The sequence below is a fragment of the Pimephales promelas genome, chromosome 3 (assembly GCF_988280905.1).
Source record: "Pimephales promelas chromosome 3, fPimPro1.hap1.1, whole genome shotgun sequence".
In the NCBI taxonomy this organism is placed as follows: Eukaryota; Metazoa; Chordata; class Actinopteri; order Cypriniformes; family Leuciscidae; genus Pimephales; species Pimephales promelas.
The window spans coordinates 14,829,953-14,851,234 of NC_142771.1; the positions used below are offsets into that span (position 1 = coordinate 14,829,953).

At 36.1% G+C, this 21,282-nt stretch overlaps 5 protein-coding genes across 6 annotated transcripts; 3 read left to right on the top strand and 2 right to left on the bottom strand.

Moving 5' to 3' along the window:
* Window positions 1-819: 819 nt before the first annotated feature.
* Window positions 820-5,721, bottom strand: kdelr2a (KDEL endoplasmic reticulum protein retention receptor 2a). Its single transcript, XM_039687365.2, has 5 exons — window positions 5,502-5,721; window positions 4,588-4,688; window positions 4,307-4,465; window positions 2,336-2,588; window positions 820-1,101 (listed from the first exon to the last, which is right to left on the bottom strand). Exons 1-5 carry the CDS (start codon window positions 5,590-5,592, stop codon window positions 1,067-1,069), a joined length of 639 nt encoding a protein of 212 aa, XP_039543299.1. The 5' UTR covers window positions 5,593-5,721; the 3' UTR covers window positions 820-1,066.
* A 1,109-nt stretch (window positions 5,722-6,830) lies between these two features.
* LOC120489661 (uncharacterized) lies at window positions 6,831-9,615 on the top strand. Of its 2 annotated transcripts, none has more exons than XM_089128301.1 (6): window positions 6,831-6,988; window positions 7,328-7,669; window positions 8,436-8,533; window positions 8,690-8,743; window positions 9,135-9,215; window positions 9,423-9,615. In XM_089128301.1, exons 1-6 carry the CDS (start codon window positions 6,940-6,942, stop codon window positions 9,480-9,482), a joined length of 684 nt encoding a protein of 227 aa, XP_088984427.1. In that variant the 5' UTR covers window positions 6,831-6,939; the 3' UTR covers window positions 9,483-9,615. The 2 variants fall into 2 exon arrangements, with proteins under 2 accessions (XP_088984427.1, XP_039542576.2); XM_039686642.2 differs by having other exon boundaries at window positions 6,835-6,988; window positions 9,135-9,242.
* Window positions 9,616-10,212: 597 nt separating this feature from the next.
* Window positions 10,213-12,605, top strand: rps2 (ribosomal protein S2). The gene is made up of 8 exons (XM_039686641.2): window positions 10,213-10,311; window positions 10,710-10,847; window positions 11,067-11,156; window positions 11,614-11,721; window positions 11,809-11,982; window positions 12,069-12,228; window positions 12,313-12,404; window positions 12,481-12,605. The coding sequence occupies exons 2-8, from the start codon at window positions 10,713-10,715 to the stop codon at window positions 12,559-12,561; spliced, it is 840 nt and encodes a 279-aa protein (XP_039542575.1). The 5' UTR covers window positions 10,213-10,311; window positions 10,710-10,712; the 3' UTR covers window positions 12,562-12,605.
* A 2,355-nt stretch (window positions 12,606-14,960) lies between these two features.
* On the bottom strand, window positions 14,961-17,171 carry ndufb10 (NADH:ubiquinone oxidoreductase subunit B10). The gene is made up of 4 exons (XM_039685624.2): window positions 16,934-17,171; window positions 15,551-15,689; window positions 15,320-15,459; window positions 14,961-15,128 (listed from the first exon to the last, which is right to left on the bottom strand). Exons 1-4 carry the CDS (start codon window positions 17,079-17,081, stop codon window positions 15,043-15,045), a joined length of 513 nt encoding a protein of 170 aa, XP_039541558.2. The 5' UTR covers window positions 17,082-17,171; the 3' UTR covers window positions 14,961-15,042.
* A 678-nt stretch (window positions 17,172-17,849) lies between these two features.
* On the top strand, window positions 17,850-21,120 carry msrb1a (methionine sulfoxide reductase B1a). The gene is made up of 4 exons (XM_039685699.2): window positions 17,850-18,013; window positions 18,562-18,704; window positions 19,728-19,842; window positions 20,234-21,120. Exons 1-4 carry the CDS (start codon window positions 17,959-17,961, stop codon window positions 20,251-20,253), a joined length of 333 nt encoding a protein of 110 aa, XP_039541633.2. The 5' UTR covers window positions 17,850-17,958; the 3' UTR covers window positions 20,254-21,120.
* Window positions 21,121-21,282: the final 162 nt, after the last annotated feature.

Here is a 21,282-nt window from a genome sequence, read left to right on the forward strand (position 1 = left end):
GTACTATAATTACTCTAAAACAGTGGAATATACCAAGTAAAATTGTCAACAGAAATTAGACAACTGAACTGACTTTAAAAACCACCAAGGAATAACACACAAAATCATGTCCCTTAAAATATTTATTGGAGACATGTAAAAACTAAAAAAGAAAAATAACTGTAAACCCTAAAGGAATGATGAGAGAGGGGGAAACATTGGGGATGTTGAACAAAGAAACGAGAAAACCTAAGCAACAAAACTTGTATTCACTCCAATATGTGCTTTGACAGTATCCACACCACTAGATTTAACGGTCTAACCATAAATTAATGCATTTCAACAAGCTGATGTTTGCAGGAAATAACTGAATATTTAAACAACCTTGCTTTAACATCACATATCATTGATAACCATTGACATCCTAAATAAAATGATATGGGTCACACAAGGAGAATTGCGCCGAATTAAATACGAAACATTATCTTATTTACAGTTGACTCGTTGCTACTGGGGCCATCAGCACAAATGCTTATGTACATGAACTTAAAGACGAATAAGGCATTTATGTGAAAAGATGAAATCTCAATTTTCAGTGGTGGCTAAACCTCTAATTTAAGTAATGTGTGATTTTACCACATGCACACTGTGGGGGAGAAGAAATAAAAAAAAGAATGAGATATAATAACTTGAATTGTTGGACACATATTTCATTTTCCCTCTTAAATCAGGAAAGAACTTATTTGACACTCCGGGAACCATTTCCGATCATGGACAAATTTACAATGACTCATTTAGTGTGTACAATGGACTGTTCAATATTCAATATTTCAATACACCTTGCATTATAGAAAAGTTTTTTTCTTCTTTTTCTTTTTAATAGCAATAAAAAAGTATTGCAAGATGCTAAAGACAGAAGAAAACGTCCTCGTTTCTGTAAGGGGGTGGTTGGTGTCCAGGCGGAGAGAAATAAATCAGTGACTGAACTGGCGTTGTGTGTTCTTTGTCTTGGGCATCTTGCGGTGGCGTCATTGGCTTGTGCCCCTCTATAAGTCTGACGGAGACACAGCTCTCTGTTCTTTGGCACTTAGGCTGGTAGACTCAGCTTCTTTCCTTTCAGCACTGCGACGAAGAAAAATAAGATTTCAGAGAAGAAATAGAAGGCACAAAAAAGGGCTTTTCATCCTAAAACAAGACAAAATCTACAAACAAAAGCCAAACTGTAATTAATACATGCATTAATTAATTACCTGTCAATAAAAGGCTATTTTACTGTGTCCTTGTTACACGATACATGTAGTTATTATAGTAATATCTAAATTATGCATAATTACAGACAACTAATCTAATCCTAAAACTTTAGTGCCCTATACAGCCGGGTTCCGCAAGTAAAAATTGTCTCCATAGAGAAATTGATTTTGAACGATAACTTTGCTTCTGTTGAAGCGGTCAGCCCACATTATTTCATCTTAGTCTTAAAATAATCATGTTTAAGGCGGAATCGAGGTGAAAAACTACATTACCCATGATGCTGTACAGAAAATTACACCAATCAGAGAGTCGAAGTTAGCTCTGCCTACTCCCAGGAAGCACTGCAAATAATGTAATCAAGTCGATCGCCCTACACACTCAAATGCTGAAAGGTTTGTGTGTGTAAATATATATGCGCGTGTGAAAATATATGCATATTTTGCAAAAAAAACCTCATAATATTAAATAAGTAGTTTTATATTTCTCCATTGTTTTTCATTTGATTGTGCCGTTTGCAATGCTTCATGGGATTGTAGTTCTTTCCCTCACTAAAGCCGTGAAGCACACAGTCTTGTACATTTGCATTTTTGTCACCTTGTAGCTAAATGACTTGGTACATGCCTTATACCGCTTTAAGAATTTTTTTAAATCCCTATGGATGAAATAAATGGGAAAAAAGCTTTCGAAACCAGCACAGCTGAAAAGGGGGACGGCACCAATGCACCCTATTGCAAGTACATGTAGTTAATTAATATTATGCAGTAATTAAATGTATAATAACACTAATAACAAACACCTTAAAATAAAGTGGATCTGAAATGACAAGAGAAATCATTAAAATCAAAGGTTAACTGTAGTTTAGATGTTTTCAATTTTGAATTAAAGAGAAAAATCATAAAATTTACCACACTAACACAACCCATCTTACTTACATAATTGTATTTTTGAGTAAAACAAGTTGGGAAAACAATGCGTTTTTTCTTTTTTTTTGGAATAGTATCAACAACATGTATAAAGAAAGCTGATTTCATCCGAACTTTAACGTCCACCCAAACATAATGTCATTTCACACCCAAGGCTCCAACATAAGTACATACACACTGACCTTTTGTGACGTAAAGGTAGAAGAAGTCACAATAGAGTATAGTCTGGACGACCCCAGCCACGATGGCAATCATGTCAAAGAAGCCCTCGAAGTAGAACCTCCAGATCCAGTTGAAGAGGTAGAGGGCGCGATACACCCCCAGACAGAACAGATAGTGAGTAGTGATGGTCTCCGCCTCGCCCGTCTTGCTGATCATAAAGAGCTGAGGCAGGATGGCCACCGACTCCAAGTAGATGGAAAAGGTCCACAGAATCTGTCAAGAAGATATGTTGAGCACCGGTAAGTTTTATTTACAAAATCTTTTAGATTTCTTTACATTTCTAAACGCCACGAAACTTGGAAAAACTTTCATTTAATCCTTAAGGCAGCTGAAAAAAACCCTTTAAATTATTTGTAATATACTGTATTGATAACTTAAAGGTGCTGTGTGTAATTTTTAACAGTATCTAGTGGTGAGGTTGCAAATTTCAACCAACAGAAGTTACGGTGGCTGATAGGAAAAGATGTCGTTGTCTGAGACAGCAGAGTACCCAGTTAAGCAATGAGGTTTCTTTCCAAAGATTAAAGATTTAATTAAGAAATTAAGTTTACTTAATTATTCAGTAAAACAATGTTATTGTTACTTGTTCATCATTGTGTCTGTGTTTTATTCGCTGACTTTAGCTTGCTTCTTTACACGAAGACCAACATAGGGAAGAAACGCATTTGTCCGTTTAGGGCCATTGTAGAAACATGTCAATGTAAGGTGACCCGCGGTGTACGTAGATAGAAATGGCTCATTCTGACGTAATTAAAAAAAAAACGGCTTAATATGTAAGGTCTTTATACACCACTAAAAACAGTTATGTATATGATATAACATTTCTGTCAAGAGATCCTCCTAAATATTACACAATGCGCCTTTAATGTTTATAATTTGCTTTTATTTCGATATTTATCTTATTTCAAGTAATTATTTTGTTATATATACATATATAATACATATATTATTTGAGGAAATTAAGGGGAAAATTATTATTTGAGGAAAATACAATCAGTTGATGTGAATACATATGTCTATAATGGCTAACATTGCATAAGTTAATAAGCACCCACTGAAAAGGTCTGCATAAATGCGTTTACTGTTAGTTGTAACAAGTGCTTTTGTGTAATTGTGTATGTTGATGATAATGAAGGAGAGAGCGAGTTTATGGATAAGCCTTTAATGCGCACTACTGTTTTATTCGGCTCTTAAAGTGACTTTCTGGAGCGAAAACAGACCTTTATGTGATGTAAAATAAACTTCAGAAAACTCAATACATTTTTGGCCATCATTCAGTTGGGGTCCGCTATAACAAGATTGTATTAATAGTAGATAAAAGCAAGATGACAGCATAATTTATGACTGTAATTAAACTAAACCATACCTCTCCATGCAGCATATATTCTCTGGCTTTGTGGCTAAACACTGCTGACAGTTTCAACGTGTGAGATTGTCCTGTTTTGTTGCCATAGTGCTCTTAAAGCTCCGCCCTCTCCTTGAAAGGGGGCGGGGAGCAGCAGCTCATTTGCATTTGAAGGGACACACCATAAGGCACATTTTTGCTCACCACCAAATAGGGGCAATTTTAACATGCTAAAAAAATTATTTGTGGGACATTTTAAACTAAAATTTCATATATTCATATATACACTCTGGGGACATTAGAGACTTATTTAGCATATCTTAAAAATGATAATAGATAATAGGTCCTCTTTAAGTTGAATATACAATTATCATAATGCAAATATCATAATTGCATATATTTGCCCTGTTTTAGCCGCATTTAGGATGGGATATAGATCAAGTAGTCTTGGATTATGAATTGCATATACAGACACTGAGTGTGTTTGGGGGGGTTAGACTAGTCTTACTCTTTAATTATTGTGATTGCATGATAATGATGGGTTCCTCATTATTTGCACATGTGCAGTGAAGAGTCTAATAATCACCTCCAATGGAGAGAAGTCGTGGTTGACCAGGAAGGCGAGGCCTCCCACTGGAACCACTAGAAACTCCACTCTGAAAGTGTCATGGTTTCCATCATAGGTTGCCCTGAATTTTGCATAGATCAGGTAGACAGTGGCATAGGCACAGCCAACGTAGATGATCTGTTTTAACAGAACAGAAGCACTCAACTGATTAACAGTGCACATATAAACAAACTCAACCATTTACTTGGATGTATGAATGTATTGATGTGTGCATGTAAAAGTTCGCTCTATGCATTTACCTTCATGCAAGAGTTGTAAAGAGAAATGAAGGATGTCAGGAGATCCAGGTATCGCGTGGTGAACACCAAGGCGAAGAGTATCTGGCTCTTCCCAGAGATACCTAGGGATTGAAACACTTACACTCAGACAACTACTTAAACAACAAATAAGTGCACACAACAGCGCTCATAAACACTTCCAAAGGGTTGCATCTAGGCTCGCTAAGGACCAAAAGACCACCATGTATCTAGACTACCCAGGTGACCCATCCTTGCAAACCCCACACAACACAATATGCACTGCCACGTCACGGAATGCAATGCACTTCAGGAATGTAAGGAAAATAAATGAAGTCATGCATTTTAATTTCGCCCTCCAGCTATATAAAAATGCACTTATTTGACTCTCACAATTCAAGATATGAAGATGCAACTTGTCCTCTACATGGTAAAACGGCACATGTATAAATAAACGTGTGTGTGTGTGTGTGTGTGTGTGTATATATATATAGACCAAGTAATCTAATATTAAACAGCAAAGTAATTATAACTTAGGCCTTAAGTTCAGCTAATTTAGCCACTTTATTGAGCACAAGGCTGTCGTTTAGCCTATACTTCAAATATATATAAGCAAAGATTTGAGTCACAGCATATTAAATACATATAGATTTGACCATTCAAACACAAACTGAAATTTAATTCAACAAAAAGAATTCTAGACCAGTTGCTTTCAAGTCAAGCTAAACCATTAGCTTGCAAGCTATAACGTTACACAAATTATTTTATTTCGTGCTTCATGCATTAATATTAACGTTAAATCACAAAGACTTTTCCGGACAGATCAACCTAGTTTAAAGTCTTCCCTATCTTTGATAAACACGCGTATAATGTATGAAATGAATGAGAAAAGTATATTTCGTGTGAGTTTAGCTCACCTGCGCAGGACCTGGTCTTCCATATCTTGAGCAGCAGGATGATGATGGCAGCTAGATGAGACAGGTCTCCAGTCAGCCTAAAGATATTCATGATGATTTTACCTCTCTGGCTGTTTTAGTTGCGTTAAAGAAAGCTCAGGGTGAGTGAAGTAATTGCGAACCGGCTGAGTGCCGATCTCCAGCAGAGCATTCCTCCACGAAATATGGCGAATGAGGGGCGACGTGGCCGGTGGACGTGACGTGGCCAACAGCGAAATCGCAATGAATGCTGGGAGTAGTAGTTGATGCGGCCGCGAGCTCCACGAACCCTAACCACGCCCCAGCCTCCAAAAATTAGTTTGCCTATGATTATTACAGTTTTTCTCAGTCGCTTTGTTACATTTCTCAGATCAGAATGGAAATTCTCAAAACTACCCGTTAAATCTTCACATCATTGTGTCACTTCTGCACAGCATAAAAGGAGTTTCTCATTTCTTTGAACAAGTTGCAAATGTTTTGGGATACACAAATGATTATGTACAATTATCTGCTGTTTCCTACTTATATCCTGTTGATAAAAATCAACTCACAACAGATTTGTGTATGCTAACGCAAATAGCCTATATCTGTGAGAGAAATAATGTTCCTCCCATCCCATATTTTTCCCACAACCATGTCCCTTTTGTGAGTCGGAAAGCACATTGGTCAACAGCTGTTGTTTTAATAGTGCTATACAAATAAATTGTCATTGTCATGTAGAGCGACAGAAAATTAGAGGAGGAAGAAGACGATGGGTCAGAGATTTAGGAGATTTATGTATACACAAAGGCTGTATCAAAAGGTAACTTCGTGTCCGCTGCCAAGATGGATCCATAGATACAAAGTAACTGCTTCGGTGTGTCGCATGTATGTCATCATCGTCTTGCCGCTCCCTCCCCATTCTGTGATTGGTTCCCTATCTCAGGTGAAGATTTGGTTCATGGTGTCCAGGCTGCCTGGGGAAACAAAGGCTAGTCTGAACTATATAGGCCTTAAGGCCTAATTCCCGGTTTCACAGACAGGGCTTATTAAAGCCAAGATTAGCATAGTTCAAACATGCCTTATAGAAAAAACATTAGTGGTGAGACACAACAATGGCAGTGACATATTTTAAGGTATGTCAATTGCTTCGGTTAAAACAGCTCAAACATGCATTTTAGTCCGGGACTAGACTTTGCCTTGTCTGTGAAACTGGGGGTAAAAGTTCAAACTCAACAGAACGTGACAATAAGCTGTCACTTAGCTGTCACAAGAAGTCTTACGCAAGGAAGGAAGAACTGATGGGTTGGGTCTGTTACTTCTCATTTCTACAAGTCATTTCTGGTTTTATTTCTCAGTTAGGCGTGAGACCTTTGTTCCGATGACTAATTGAAAAACAATCACAGAGATACAGGAGCCACAAACAACTGTGAACATCAACATGAACTTTGGTTTCCTCTTCACCACTGCAATTCTTGTTTTGAGATTAGGTGAGCAGAGATTGAATTTATCAATGATATGTACGTACGCTCTTAAAAAGAAAAGTTCCAAAAGAGGTTTTCACAGTGATGCCATAGAAGCCGTGATTCCATTTTGGGTTCACCAAAGAATCCTTTTATTAAAATAACCTTTTTTTTCTTTGTGTGAAGAACCTTTTAGTAATGGACTTTTCTCGACTCGAAAAAATAATGCAAGTTCCCTGTTAAAGGTGAACCATTGATGCCGATAAAAAAAACTTGATTAGTTGGGCTACTTGAAATATTGATAACATGAACTATCAGCGATTAATTGTATTCAGTTTAATAAAACGATATTCTGAATTTCTACAGTTAGAGGATGTATAGATGTCCAACAGCCAAAGACGCTCATGAGAAGAAAAGAGCGACATTCTGTCTCCATTCCCTGCTCTGTCAATATATCCAGCTGTCAACTCACACCTCAACTCAAACAACTCACACTTGAAATCTCTTGGTATGTGTTCCGGAAAGACTTTCACTACCAGATTGATTTGTCAAACCAGCAACTAAAGTACAAACTGGAGCATCATGATCTGAAAATCAGCTCTTTGTCAAAAGCTGACTGTGGGGTGTATTACTGTGCAGCAGCTCTGCTGGAAGTGACTCACAGTGGGGCGCAGGCAATCGGACAGGGAACCACTTTGAAAGTGTCAGGTAAGCACTAGAGGATCTAGCACGACCCCATCAGATTCAGACCCTTCACTGTAAAAAATAATCGTAATTTTAATGGTAAAAAACTGTTAATTGGTTAACAGAAAGTTTCCGTACTATATACAAGTGAATAACTAAATAACTAGATCTCAGGGTACATTTGATGTAATTTTACTGTAAAATACCGTTAAATTTACAGTTTTTGAAAGTGAAAAAGAACAACTCATTGTATTTTTACAGTTTAAAAACCATAAATTGACAATTCCCTGTGTGACACTTCACATTTTATGAATTTTTGTTGAAATATGGTTCCTCATAGTTTTCTTGTTTGTTTGTTTTCCTAATCAGTTATGTACATTAGGTTTTATGTTACATTTGATGTTGTTGAATTAATGGTTTATTGCATTTTTTTTAATTTCATGTGTGTTACCATGATGAGCAGCTTCTTTATATGAGTATAATGGCGTATTAATTAATTGAGTATTAGTGGCTCTCATCTCTGTTTGTGATGATTGTTGTTTGTCAGTGGTATAATGGTACAAAATAGATATCAATACTTCAATAGGTTGGTAAATTACCATTATATCAGAAAATAAAATATGGTTTATTACTGTAAATTTTAAGTTAAGTCTGTAAAACCAATAACGTCGCTACCGTATTTTTGATGGTAAAGTTCTAGCAACCACAGCTGCCGTTTTTTTACCGTAAAAATTACGGTTTTATTTTTTACAGTGTTGTGTTTCACATATCATTCTTGTTTTGTATGCAGAGAGGGGCTTAAACTTCCCTCAAACACTGCTTTTGACCCTGCTTGTCCTGCTGAGTGTCTACAGCCTCCTCGTCCTGGGCATCCTCATCTCCATTAAGGTACAAATTTAAAGTTACAGTACGTTTTAAAAGTAATGCAGTTATTATGCTGTTGACCAAGCATTTTAATGAATTTTACTACATTCTCAATGTACTTTTTCAGGATGTTTAATGCAATTTAAATAATTAGAATGTTTTTGTTTTTTTAATCGATAGACTGGACAATTCAACTCTGTTGTTAAAAGAAGATGGAGTAAAACTAATAAAAAGGTATTGTTTCACCCTATTTCTACACAATAGCAACATGTACACCACAACTTAAAATTTTGGGGGCTAAAATATATATATATTTTTGTTTTTTGTTTTTGAAAGATGTCTCTTATGCTCACCAAGGCTGTATTTATTTGATCAAATAAAACAAAGTCCCTTTCAAGTCTGTTCACTTTAGCTATTTGCTAATTCGGCCATCCAAGACCCATTCAGTCTTATAGTGTCACATGATCCTACAGAAATCAATGCTCAAGAAACATTAAACAAGTTGGGCTGCTTCATATTTTTGTGGAAACCATGCATAAAAAAAGATATCTTACCAACCCCAAACTTTTGAACAGTATAGCGTATACGTACAGTATGTTATTGACAAAAGTGTGGATGTTTTCAGGAGGACTCTGCTAGCCAAGTGATTTTCAGTGGAGTGGTGCAAGAACTGTGCAAGAGGAACTTAAGTGGTGACAAATTTCAGGCACGCTACAAAGTTTCCCAAGACAAGGTTTTCACTTCAGACTATTCTTTTACAACACAAATGTGTATTTATTTATTTTTTAGCAAATTAATATTAATTTGTAGCTAACACTCTTCTTGTGGATTTTTAAGACTGAAATTGCTGTCATATTACTGTAAAAAAAACGTCTTGTTTAAGCCTAACATTTATTTTCATTCTTCCCCACAGTCTAAAGGTCTTCAAAATATGAACCATTGTGAAGATATTTACCAAAATCTTGATGAGTAAAAGAAAAAGAAAACAAATGCCCTAATCCCTGCATGTCCTGCTGATCCTGATCTAAAACATGCAGCTTCCTACAAACCTGCAAGCTACCATTTTGGGAGGCCCCGAATTGTGATGTTTTGATGGCCTTCCTTATGTTTTGCATTTAATGTGAGCTCTCTTGCTATGTCAATTACACTGTGAACTGTTTTATTGTAGGCTATACTAAAGTGACTAAGCAAGACAGGCGAATTGAGTAAATTTAAGTAATAAAAACATTTATATTTCAAGTTTTCTGGAATGTTGTTTAAATTTGCAAATGAGGCATTATCTAATTAAATATGCACTACTCTTAATATTCATGTTTTATTTGGTTGGCATTGGAGTTAAAGGTTTTTACTGTGTGTATATTTTTTATCACGCAATAAATGAGAAAATACACAACAACCAGACAAAATTACATTTTCACCATGTTTATTATGTATAAAATGATATAGGCTATAAAACCTGGCAAACAAACCTTGGGAAAAACTGGAAAGTGTTATGTAGCCTGTTATAAGTGGAGAATTCTGAAGATAATGTGCACAATACGGTTTGCACAAATCAGGATTTTATGTTCTGCTTACTTTTTCCAAAAAAAAAAATACAATCCAATTCATAACATATTTATTTCTCATAATCTTTAAGAGCATTATTTGTAGCTAGCCTATTATGCTATTCGCTCGAGCGACCATCTCTTGACAGATCCATCACAGATCTGATTCTTCTCTCTCTCGAAATCTCGCGAGAACTCCACTTGAATAAAGACGCCTCGAACTCTCGTGCGGCCTTCTTCTTCCTGAATAGACATCACGTAAGTCAACACGGGTACACGTCGCTGCTTAACAGAATCTACTTTTATCTTCGCAATCGTAAAATAAAAACTTTACATTTGTATATAAAACATGTCTGTACGGATTTCTTACAATGCGATAGCAAAATTAGTCTTGTGAATTGAACAGAATGAATCAATTTTGAGCAGTAATATTAGATGGTGTCAAGATGGCGGATAAATGTTGTATCTAGTCATTTAGTATGATTCCTGTTAATTACACAATTCCATATAAGTTACGGAGTTCTGAACTATAGATATAATGGCTTATTTATGTGCGATCATATGGATTGTAATGCATGTGCATTTATTCTTGACATGTGTCTTTCATTAAGCGTCACTTGTATTCTAATTAACGTATATGTTTTTATTGTGTTAAGCAAATGGCGGACGACGCCGGTGGTAGAGGAGGTTTTCGCGGAGGTTTCGGCGCTGGCGGCCGGGGTCGCGGTCGTGGTCGCGGCAGAGGCCGTGGAAGAGGCCGCGGTGCCCGGGGAGGCAAATCCGAGGATAAAGAGGTAACAAGTGTCGGCTTACTCCTACTCTTTGACTGTTATAAATTGGCATGTTTAAATGTTTTGCTAAAGGTATTTTTAAATGTATGCATTCTGTACTATTCGGTTGTTTATTTTCGCTGTACCGCATGGTATTTATTCCTCATGCCAGTATATGTAAATTATGTATATCTGTAGATTCCGTTTCTGTATGCTTATGAAGAATGAAATTGTTTCATATAGTGGGTTCCTGTGACCAAACTTGGTCGTCTGGTGAAGGATATGAAGATCAAGACCCTGGAGGAAATCTATCTGTATTCTCTGCCAATCAAGGTACTAAAATTGACAAGTCAAATTCCCGTTTTTATTTTCTACGAACCTTTTATGGATCTTGAAGTGAACAATTCATCTGAACGTGTTTTTCTTATTTATTTATTTTTAAAGAAGCCTCATGTAATGTTTTATCAATCATAACGACAGATTACCCAACAATGAAAATTGTTCGAAATCTGTAAGGTTTGTTAGTCTTTGTAACACTAATGAAGATTTTAAATGTTTTGGGTGAACAGACTTTTAAATGGAGGGACCGATATTTTAAAATATTTATTACAAGTAATTTTGTAGACCCAATCCCACCATGTGTTTTTCAATCTATTATACCCTGATGTACATCATATGGATGAAAAGAGATGTTGCTACTTTAACTTCATGAGTTAAGTTATAAAGACCTCCACTAAGTGACACAAAATGCTTAGCTTTTTGCAAAACTTAATTCTTTACTCTCCTGTAGGAGTCTGAGATCATTGACTTCTTCCTGGGCTCAGCACTGAAAGATGAAGTTCTGAAGATCATGCCTGTCCAGAAACAGACCAGGGCTGGTCAGCGCACCAGGTTTAAGGTGACTTGCTTCTCCTGGAGTGTTCACTAATAGTCTGGTTCTTCACTTCTTACTGCTGGTTCATAATCACTCATTCTCAATCTTTAGGCCTTTGTTGCTATTGGTGACTACAATGGCCACGTTGGTCTAGGAGTGAAGTGCTCCAAAGAGGTAGCCACAGCTATCCGTGGAGCCATCATCCTGGCCAAACTGTCCATCATTCCCGTCAGAAGAGGATACTGGGGTAACAAGATCGGAAAACCACATACAGTGCCGTGCAAGGTGAGACTTTAAGTTGTTGGGTTTTATATGGTTTGGTTTGATTTAGAGATTTTTTTTTTTTATTGACTGAATATCTATTTGGTTAGGTGACTGGTCGCTGTGGTTCAGTCCTGGTGCGTCTCATTCCCGCTCCCCGTGGTACCGGCATTGTGTCTGCTCCCGTGCCCAAAAAACTGCTGATGATGGCTGGTATCGATGACTGCTACACATCTGCCAGGGGCTGCACCGCCACTCTGGGCAACTTTGGTGAGGGGCTTGTTTGAAAATCGTTTCAAGGTCCAACTGTCCATGGTTGGTATTTCAGTGTTAAACATCTGTCTCTCATTGCAGCCAAGGCCACCTTCGACGCAATCTCGAAGACTTACAGCTACCTGACCCCTGATCTCTGGAAGGAAACTGTGTTTGCCAAGTCTCCTTACCAGGTAATGCGTGCGTTTCCAGACGTTATTCTTTCACAAATGCGTCGTGTTTGAAACTAAAGTGTCTCCTTTGTTTCAGGAATTCACTGATCATCTGGCCAAGACTCACACCAGGGTCTCTGTTCAGAGGACTCAGGCAGCTGTTCCAGCACCCTCCTAAATTTTGTACAATGGATTGAAATAAAAGTCCAGAAAGTAAACGTCTTTTTGAGTCTGTTCTTTGATATTAAAGTTGTGTCATAGCTGTCAACAAAGTTGCTACAGGTTTGTGGATTGTTTCCGACCTGCAGACCAAAAGCTGTCCTAACAAAGTGGGCAAGTTACATTTCTCAGGTAATTTAGGTGGATTAAAATAGGGATGCAGCGATATGAAAATTGACTATTCTTTGTAATGGAAAGCTGATGTATTGGCAAATCTTAATCAAAGTTTTTATAATTTGAGAGCCTGATTACAAAAGTCTCAATATTAAAAGCCATGTCCCAAAGACAAAATTGTATTGCTTATGACAGGCTTGCGCTACATATGTTGCACGTTACTGTATTTTCCTCATAGAAGTCATTTCAAGCAACTCAAATCCATGGTGAACTGCATCTGAAGTGTCTCAGCTGAATGAAATCGTCCTTTATTGGCTTTAACTTTCATGCATGAATTGGAACCTCAGTCAGGGTTTTTTTTTGTGTGTGTTTTTAATGCTCTTAGGGCATGAAAAACAAGATTAGATTTTTTTTTTTTACATTTTTGAAGAGATTGTTTAATGCCCACTTCGGTGGACAGCATGCATTAATGGTTCAAATTGAAGAGATAATGTATTATACAATAATCAAAATCAATGTATGTGTATTTAAACTAATCAATACAATTATATAAATCCAAAATATTGCAAAAGCAATTGAATACAAGTTGCACTTAGTGTATGTGCTCTTCCACAACCTTCAGATGCTCCTCCAGTAAACCAGAAAATGTCAATTTACCCGTGTTAGCTGATAAGTCTGATTATGTTCATGATGAATTCTGAATTCACATGTCTAGCATAGCCCTCTTCTGAGAAAATCTAACGGTATGTTGATGTTAAAATGACAGTAACGTGTTATAAGTAGCATGCATTACATAATCCGGTTTGTTTTAATGTTACTATGTAAGTAATTTATTACAAGTAACATGCATTACCTAATTAATTGCTATTTGAACTAACAAGTAATTGATTACAAGTAATGTGCATTATGTAATCAGATTACTTTTTGTTGTTATGAGTAAAGAAAGGCATTACAAGTAACATGCATTACGTAATCAAATTACTTTTTAATGTTACAAGTAAATAAATGCATTACAAGCAACATTCATTATGCAAACAGACAACGTTTTGATCTAAGAAGAAGTAGATTACTTTTGTAATGAGTAAAGTAATGCATTAAAATCACAAAATTATGTAATTACATAGCTTTTTTCGATGTCAATGAAAATTACATTCTAATTATACAAATAGATTTATTCACTGCAGATTAGGTATTTTCTAAAACAATATTCACAGTTTAAGTATGAATTGTAGCTGAAATATAGCCATTGATGTGGACAGGACAGATGATTAATCAGATTTTTCTCCCAATCTAAAATCAAAACTTGGCAAATTTGACTGTGATATGACTTATGGCTAGCCTGGGAAAAACCCATAGACAGTAAAAGAACAAGTTCGAACAGGAGAGTCACACAGAATAGAGCAAGGCGAGAATTTGAGCTTATAAAACTTAAACTTTGTTATTATTTTTTTTAAATGAGCGATTGTTTCGCTTCATAAATCACCCTTATTGTCTGGAATCGTTTAAAGCCCTTTGAACAGTTAGCACTGAAACTGTCTTTTGGACCTTGAACCGTTTGGTTCCCATCGAAGTCCATAATATGGAGAAAATCATCTTGGATGACATGGGGGTGAGTAAATTATTTTACTTATGGGGGTGAGTATATTATTTTACTTATTTTTTAAAGTTTTTTGAAAAGTGAACTACTCCTTTAAGCTGTCAGTCGATACATGGGAAAACAAATTATTCAACAAAACAACTCACATTGAAATTTTGTTGTAAATTTAAAGCAATGTGTTACTTTACTGGCTACTTTAAAAAAGTAATCTGATTATGTAAATCGTATTCGTGTTCTCCCCAACACTGATTATTTCAACCTCCGTTTCATACCGACTCTATCCAGCAAAAGGCATATAAGCACCAATACACACAGTATATGAAATAAACTAATCTGATTTTTAAAATGTAGGAAATGTCTATACAATGCCAACAACACAACTGATATTGAATTGGCCTTATGCACAGCTGCACTACTTCATGAACTTAAGCCAGCTCCTTGTTTCCTGTCTGCTATTATTGGCCAAACTTGATTAATTCAGGTGTGTCTGATTATTGTTGCCGTGACTACTGAGGTCAGGCACACCTGAATTAATCAATTTGTCCAATAATGGCAGACAGGAAACAAGGAGTGCAGCTGGGCATAAGGCCAATTGAAGGGTAACTCTGACACTGGCAGGATTTTATTAAATAACAGCTACTCAGAAGTCACTTTCCAATAAACTTTATTTTACACTTTGTTACACAGGTGAGAGAAAGACGGACATAGAAAAGCTGAAGGACAGGAGGTTTATGCCTTCTGTGTCTCTGCCATCATCCTCTCCTTCTGTTTCATCAAACACTTTCGCCCGCTGGCGTACGCGCCGAGGTCCCCGTCTAGAAGAAACAATGAAGGTTAACAGCCGGAATACTAATTCCTATAAACATATAAACATAGCTTTGGTTTCTTTGTCAAGTAAAAATTAGTTTTTAAGACAACATCTATTACAACTGGGCTTGTCCCATTGTGTTATACATTGACCACTGTTAATTGCGCATTTAACATTACTACCTGACTAAATACTCACAGCGTGACTGAAAGGCCTTGGACACTTGATCAAACTGCTTCAGTTCTGGAATACAGTTCTGTTTGTAACTGGGACCCTCGCGCTGCTGGCAGGCCCGAACACGCTCCTGGATCACCTTCACGATCTCTTGATCCACCTTACTGCACACAAAATTAAAAGTAAAAGATAGGGATTGTGTGCAAAAATAGAGATATGAAAATTAGTACTACAATACTTTTTTGATGGACATACTAGTCTCTCCTCCACTGCATCTCGGCCTCATAATAGCACAGATAATCTCCTTCCTGGCATTCAGTTAACTCAGGAACACGGCGAAACTTCTGATGGTAGTAGTGGTACTTCTTATCGCCCTGGATGCCTTCGATAATACCTGGTAGAACAAAAAGAAAAACAGGAGGACAATAAAATAAGGATCAAGAAGCCAAGTAGATTTTAGGGTGTGTTCACACTTGTAGTTCGGTTCGCTTGGTTCACTTGTTCCGGACCAGAAAAACTGAAAATGTAGTCCTGGTCCAGCGTTCACAGTGGCATTTTAACACCGAATCTAAAGGCATAGGGATATGTTCACAACCTGATTGGTATGCTTATTGCGTTTACTTCACTACTTCATGACGCAGCAATGCTGTGTTTGTAAAGGAGTCAAAACTGCGGCAGGACTCCCTTTGTCAAACAAACAAATGAAGATCTGCTTACGTTTTGACACCAATAGTGAATACGTGATGGCAACATCACGACTATGACAAGAAAAAATAGGTATTCTTGAGCATTCTGTCCTTTTTAGGGCCGCATCTTGTGACATTTTCTGTTTTTGGTTAGATATCTTTTGTCCATGTTGTTCATATTTGTTCAGTGTTTGGAAACGGAGCGAAACCCATCTTTTCAGCGGTCTCGATGCACTTATTTGGTGGCGCCAGAGTTCAGATGGCAGCGTTCACACTTATTAAAATTAAATGCACCAGTTTGTTTTAATCCAACCAAACATGCCAAGTGTGAACACACCCTATGATGTGATTTGTAACAAAATGTGATATTGATTGTCACAGTTATGTTAACGATGTCTAGAGATATTTTGATCTTTGACCTCCATAAAATTTGGGAAAGAAAATCATGGTTTCATGAGAATTAAAATTGAGACGCATTTTACATGGTTTCAGGGGACCCAAAAAACCAACCTATTTCTTTTTTTTAATGTCCGTTTTTAAGCTATTTGGCTCAATAAACTCCTGCTTGTTAATAGTTAGCAAGGTAGTTGCTAAATTTAGGTATTGGGTTGGATTAAGGGATGTAGAATATGTTCCTGCAGAATAAGGCATTAATATGTGCTTTTAGGTACTAAAAACAGCCGATATCGTAGTAATATGCAATGCAAGATAATAAGCAACTAGTTAATACAGTGAGAATTGAACCATAAACTACATAGATAGATAGATAGATAGATAGATAGATAGATAGATAGATAGATAGATAGATAGATAGATAGATAGATAGATAGATAGAAGTTCACCATAACATACATAAATGTATGTCCAGAATGTGCTTTTCACACTGCAAATGCTACTATATTTGTGAAACTGGATGAATAAGAAGATGTAAACAGTCTGAAATGCACGTCACCTCTGAATGTGGTCACTGGCACATCCACCGAGTAGTAGAAGAGCTTAGACAGTATTAAAGCGGGATTCGGCAACGTAGTTACTTGATCCACCACTGGAGTCTTGCGGGGAGGCACTGGATACACATCTTTGTCGTGATCCTCCGGCATTTTCGACCATTAATTGGAATAGAAATGTCAAAAAACCTTTAATCGACCTTAAGCTCCAGTCTCTCGGTGCGCATGCGTGGTTCACAAAACATGGCGGGGAAAAGGTCACCGAGCTACGATTAATAAACTGAGTGGAAATTACTTTAATTTTATTTTTTTATATATTTTTTTAAATGAAACTAATGCTATTAATATGTATAAAATTGCCATTTTTTCCTCGTTTCGTTTATAAACTGGCAGGTTGAAGGTGAAAGGTTATATACGTAATTATTATTTTCTACCAATAGATGCCGTTGTTTTACAACTGTAATACTTAAAGTTCTCAACTATATAAACCTACAACAAAGTAAAATACAATATGTGGAAATAAAAAAAAATGTATAAATTAAATTTAGGGATTTATACATATTAATAAGTCATTTTAAGGCTTCTCATTAAATCTGGCATTCTTACTCATTAAAAAATTCAGCAATTACTCCTCTATATTTACAGAATCACCTAAAATAGGTTTAATAAGTTTAAGTAACATGTCATCTGTGTAGTTATGTTGAACAGAATATATTTTTGTGTGGTTTTGTTTTGCACATGTGGTCTACTTTAGCTGATGTCTGTGTAGTAGTTGGTTCTTATGGTTGAGAAACTATTATTTTGCAATATTATCGTGGCTCATTTGTGATATTAAAAATATATATAACAATTCTGCCACCATGTGATTGTTTGACACAAGTGTGTAGTCGCGAGGGTCACGATTGTGTGATCACGTGGTACAGTACGCAGACGACGAGACGCTGCTTCCATTTAAAACTCTGAACCAAAGCACTGGTTGATACACAAAGTTGGAGTCCTTTGTTTTAACATCACTACAGTTTGCGTAGTCATGTCTTTCTGTTCGTTCTCCGGAGGGGAGTTTTATAAAGATCATTTTGAGACTGGTGAGTTGACCCCGATGTAATGTTAGCTGATATAACACGTGTAAACAAGGCAACTTATGTAAGAGCATGTATGTAACTTGTTTTATGTGATTAGCAAAACTTTGGGAATGTCTTGTTTAAAGTTGTCACACATGGTGCTTGTGTGCTTGGTTCTCGACTATTTTTGACATGTTTATTTGACATTTAATGTTGCCAAGCATCAATAAATGTTAATTCATGTTTACATTTAATGAAACATATTCATGTTTACATTTAATGAAAAGCAATGGGAGTTGCTTTTCTTCATTTTTAAGTCTCAGTGATCAATTTAATTAATAACACTTGACATTAAAGTCTATTTTTTCAACATTAATTAACTAATATGAAACAGCACTGATAAGCTGAAGGATATTCATTTCACCCGTGACTGGTCATAATGTTCATAATGTTATATTTACTACAAGACAATATTTTTGAATATTATTAGTGAATATTGGCAAGTTAGTAAGTGTAAAAAAAAGATCATCTGAGACTTATTCAAACCACTTGCGTGTGTGTTTCTCCTGCAGGCATATATGTTTGTGCTGAATGTGGACATGAGCTGTTCTCCAGCAAATCCAAATATGAGCATTCATCACCCTGGCCAGCCTTCACAGAAACCATCCATGAAAACAGTTTGTCTAAACATGAGGAGAGACGGGGTGCTTACAAGGTAAAAGTTAAAGTGGTTTCCAGTCTGTAGATGAACTCCTGCAGTGCATCACGATTTCATTGAGCATTTAATGCTGCCTTCACGTGCTATGGGAATTATTGTAAATATGAGTTTCCCGGTTCAAAGTTGGACATGAACACCCACTCATGTTGTATTTACAACTGGGAAGTTTGGGGATAAGTTTGATACCCAAGTTCGAGTTGGGCGAGCCATAAACTTAAACCCTGTTGTTAAAGTAGTGCATATTTACATATATTACTAATCATTTGAAGCATATTGTATGTTTCATACAAAGCTCAAAATAGGCTGTATTTGACCGAAATTCCAGAATCGTCAGCAAGATGACAAGAGATGAGCATGGTGAGTGTTTGCATGGTTGTCAATGAATGGGATGCTAAATATCATTTTGGCTTTAATAAAAATTTCCCAATAAATAGGCAAGAATAAACCTGGTGATTCCTGTTCTTTCCGACAATAAATCACTTGAATGTGACAGGCTCGTAATCACATCAGAAGTGGGAAGTAGGAACTTTCTGAGAGCATGTGAAGGCAGCATAAAGTTGTGAAAGGGACATTTCACCCAAAAATGAAAATTGTTATAATTTACTAAACCTCATGTCGTTCCAAACCTGTAAGACTTTTGTTCGCCTTCGAAACACAAAAGAGATATTTTAATCTTGGAGGGATTTTATTAAATGGAGGGATTTCTGCCCTTCCATTTAAAGACGATTCACCCAAAACTCTTCTCAAGAGTTCTTACGAGACACAATTGCTTTATAATGAACAAATTTAATTTAGACTTTTATTCTCATAAATATATATATTTTATTCACATAAATATATTTTATGCACACGAATGTGGTAAACAGAAACAGTGTGCGCTTATAATAAATAGAATGATGTTGTACATTAGTGTGGATGCTAATATATAGTTATCTTTATAGATATCCTTCTTGGTGTGAACAGGCCTTTAATCTCTTATCTGGAGAATGCGAACAATGAATTATGTAACATCTTTTACAGGTTAAATGTGGTAAGTGTGGAAATGGTCTTGGCCACGAGTTTGTGAATGACGGACCCAAGCGCGGCCTCTCACGCTTCTGAATATTCAGCAGCTCTCTAAAGTTCATTCCTAAAGGTATACACTTTTACAACAAACAATACAAGTAGGCTGTATTATTATACAGTCGTCAACATTTGAAGTGGATCAAAAAAGTTCATCAAAGTTGTCGTAAGATAAGTACAGAATTTATAATTCATGTATAACTTTGATGAAAGGTTTTGATCCCCTTCAAATGTTGACTACTGCATTTAGATGTATATAATGCTGCCCCATAGTAATTTGAAAATAAAATATCTAATGTACCACTGTGATAGAATTTGTAATGTGTGAATGTGATTGAATTTGTAAACTAATGGTTAAAATGATCTCATTACATACTAATATGCTGTATTTCTTCAAGTAAGCTATTGATAAATTCTTCTATCCATGTACAGTATGTCTTTTAATACAGTTGTTTCTTCCATAGTCAAGAATGAACAGCAGTAGAGCCAGATGGTTGGATAAGCAAGTGAGGAAGTTTCAGTAAGAGCATATGGAGAAGCTTGGATGTGTTTACCGTGTGGTTGATGAATGAAACACTCTGATGAAAAGCCCACAGAGGAGCGTTCAGAGTGATGATGTGTAAAACGGCCTCATGGGACACACGAAGAAGCTTTCTCCCAATAACTACTACTACCAATCAATACGCACAATTGTGCCAGATCAAATCAAATTTATACAACCTGTATGCACCATATACACTACTGTTCAAAAGTCAAAAATTTTTAAAATGTTTTTAATAAAAGTCTAATTTTCTCACCAATGCTGTATTTATTTGATCATAATTTAAAATAACTATTTTCTATATGTTAAAATGTAATTATTAATAGTCTTAATTATTTTTCCAGTCTTCAGTGACACATAATGTATCAGAAATCATTATAAAATGAAGATATGATGCTCAAGAAACTTTTCTGATTATTATCAATGTTGAAAACAGTTGTGCTGCTTCATATTTTTGTGGAAACCATGATCTTTTATTTCAGGATTCTTGATGAATAAAGTTCAAAAGAACAGCATTTGTTTGAAATTGGAATGAATGCATCTTTGCTGAATAAGTAAGTAAGTAAGTTCTATTTTTTTTTTTCCATAATAAAAAATGTTTTTATGTTAGTTTGCCTCTTATGGGTCAACAGTTTAACCTCACTTGGTCATGTGGAGATCATCTTTAAAACATTTACCACTTGAAATAATTTATGTATTTACAAACAATGCCAAAAGATCAACTTTTGGAAACATTCTGCTGTTTCTGTATATCACTGCTTGTGTGCTCAGTACAAAGATTTCAATCATTAAACTTGTTTGATTGTTAAACTGCTGCATTTTTCTGTTGTTACATATTGATGAAAAGCCCAGGAGATGCTTAAAGTTTAAAATCCCCCTTAAACATCTTCTTTAAAAAAAACGGGATTAGTAAATAAGTTGTTTATGGGAATGAATATAGAGCTTGACACTTTGAGCCTATAAAGACACATT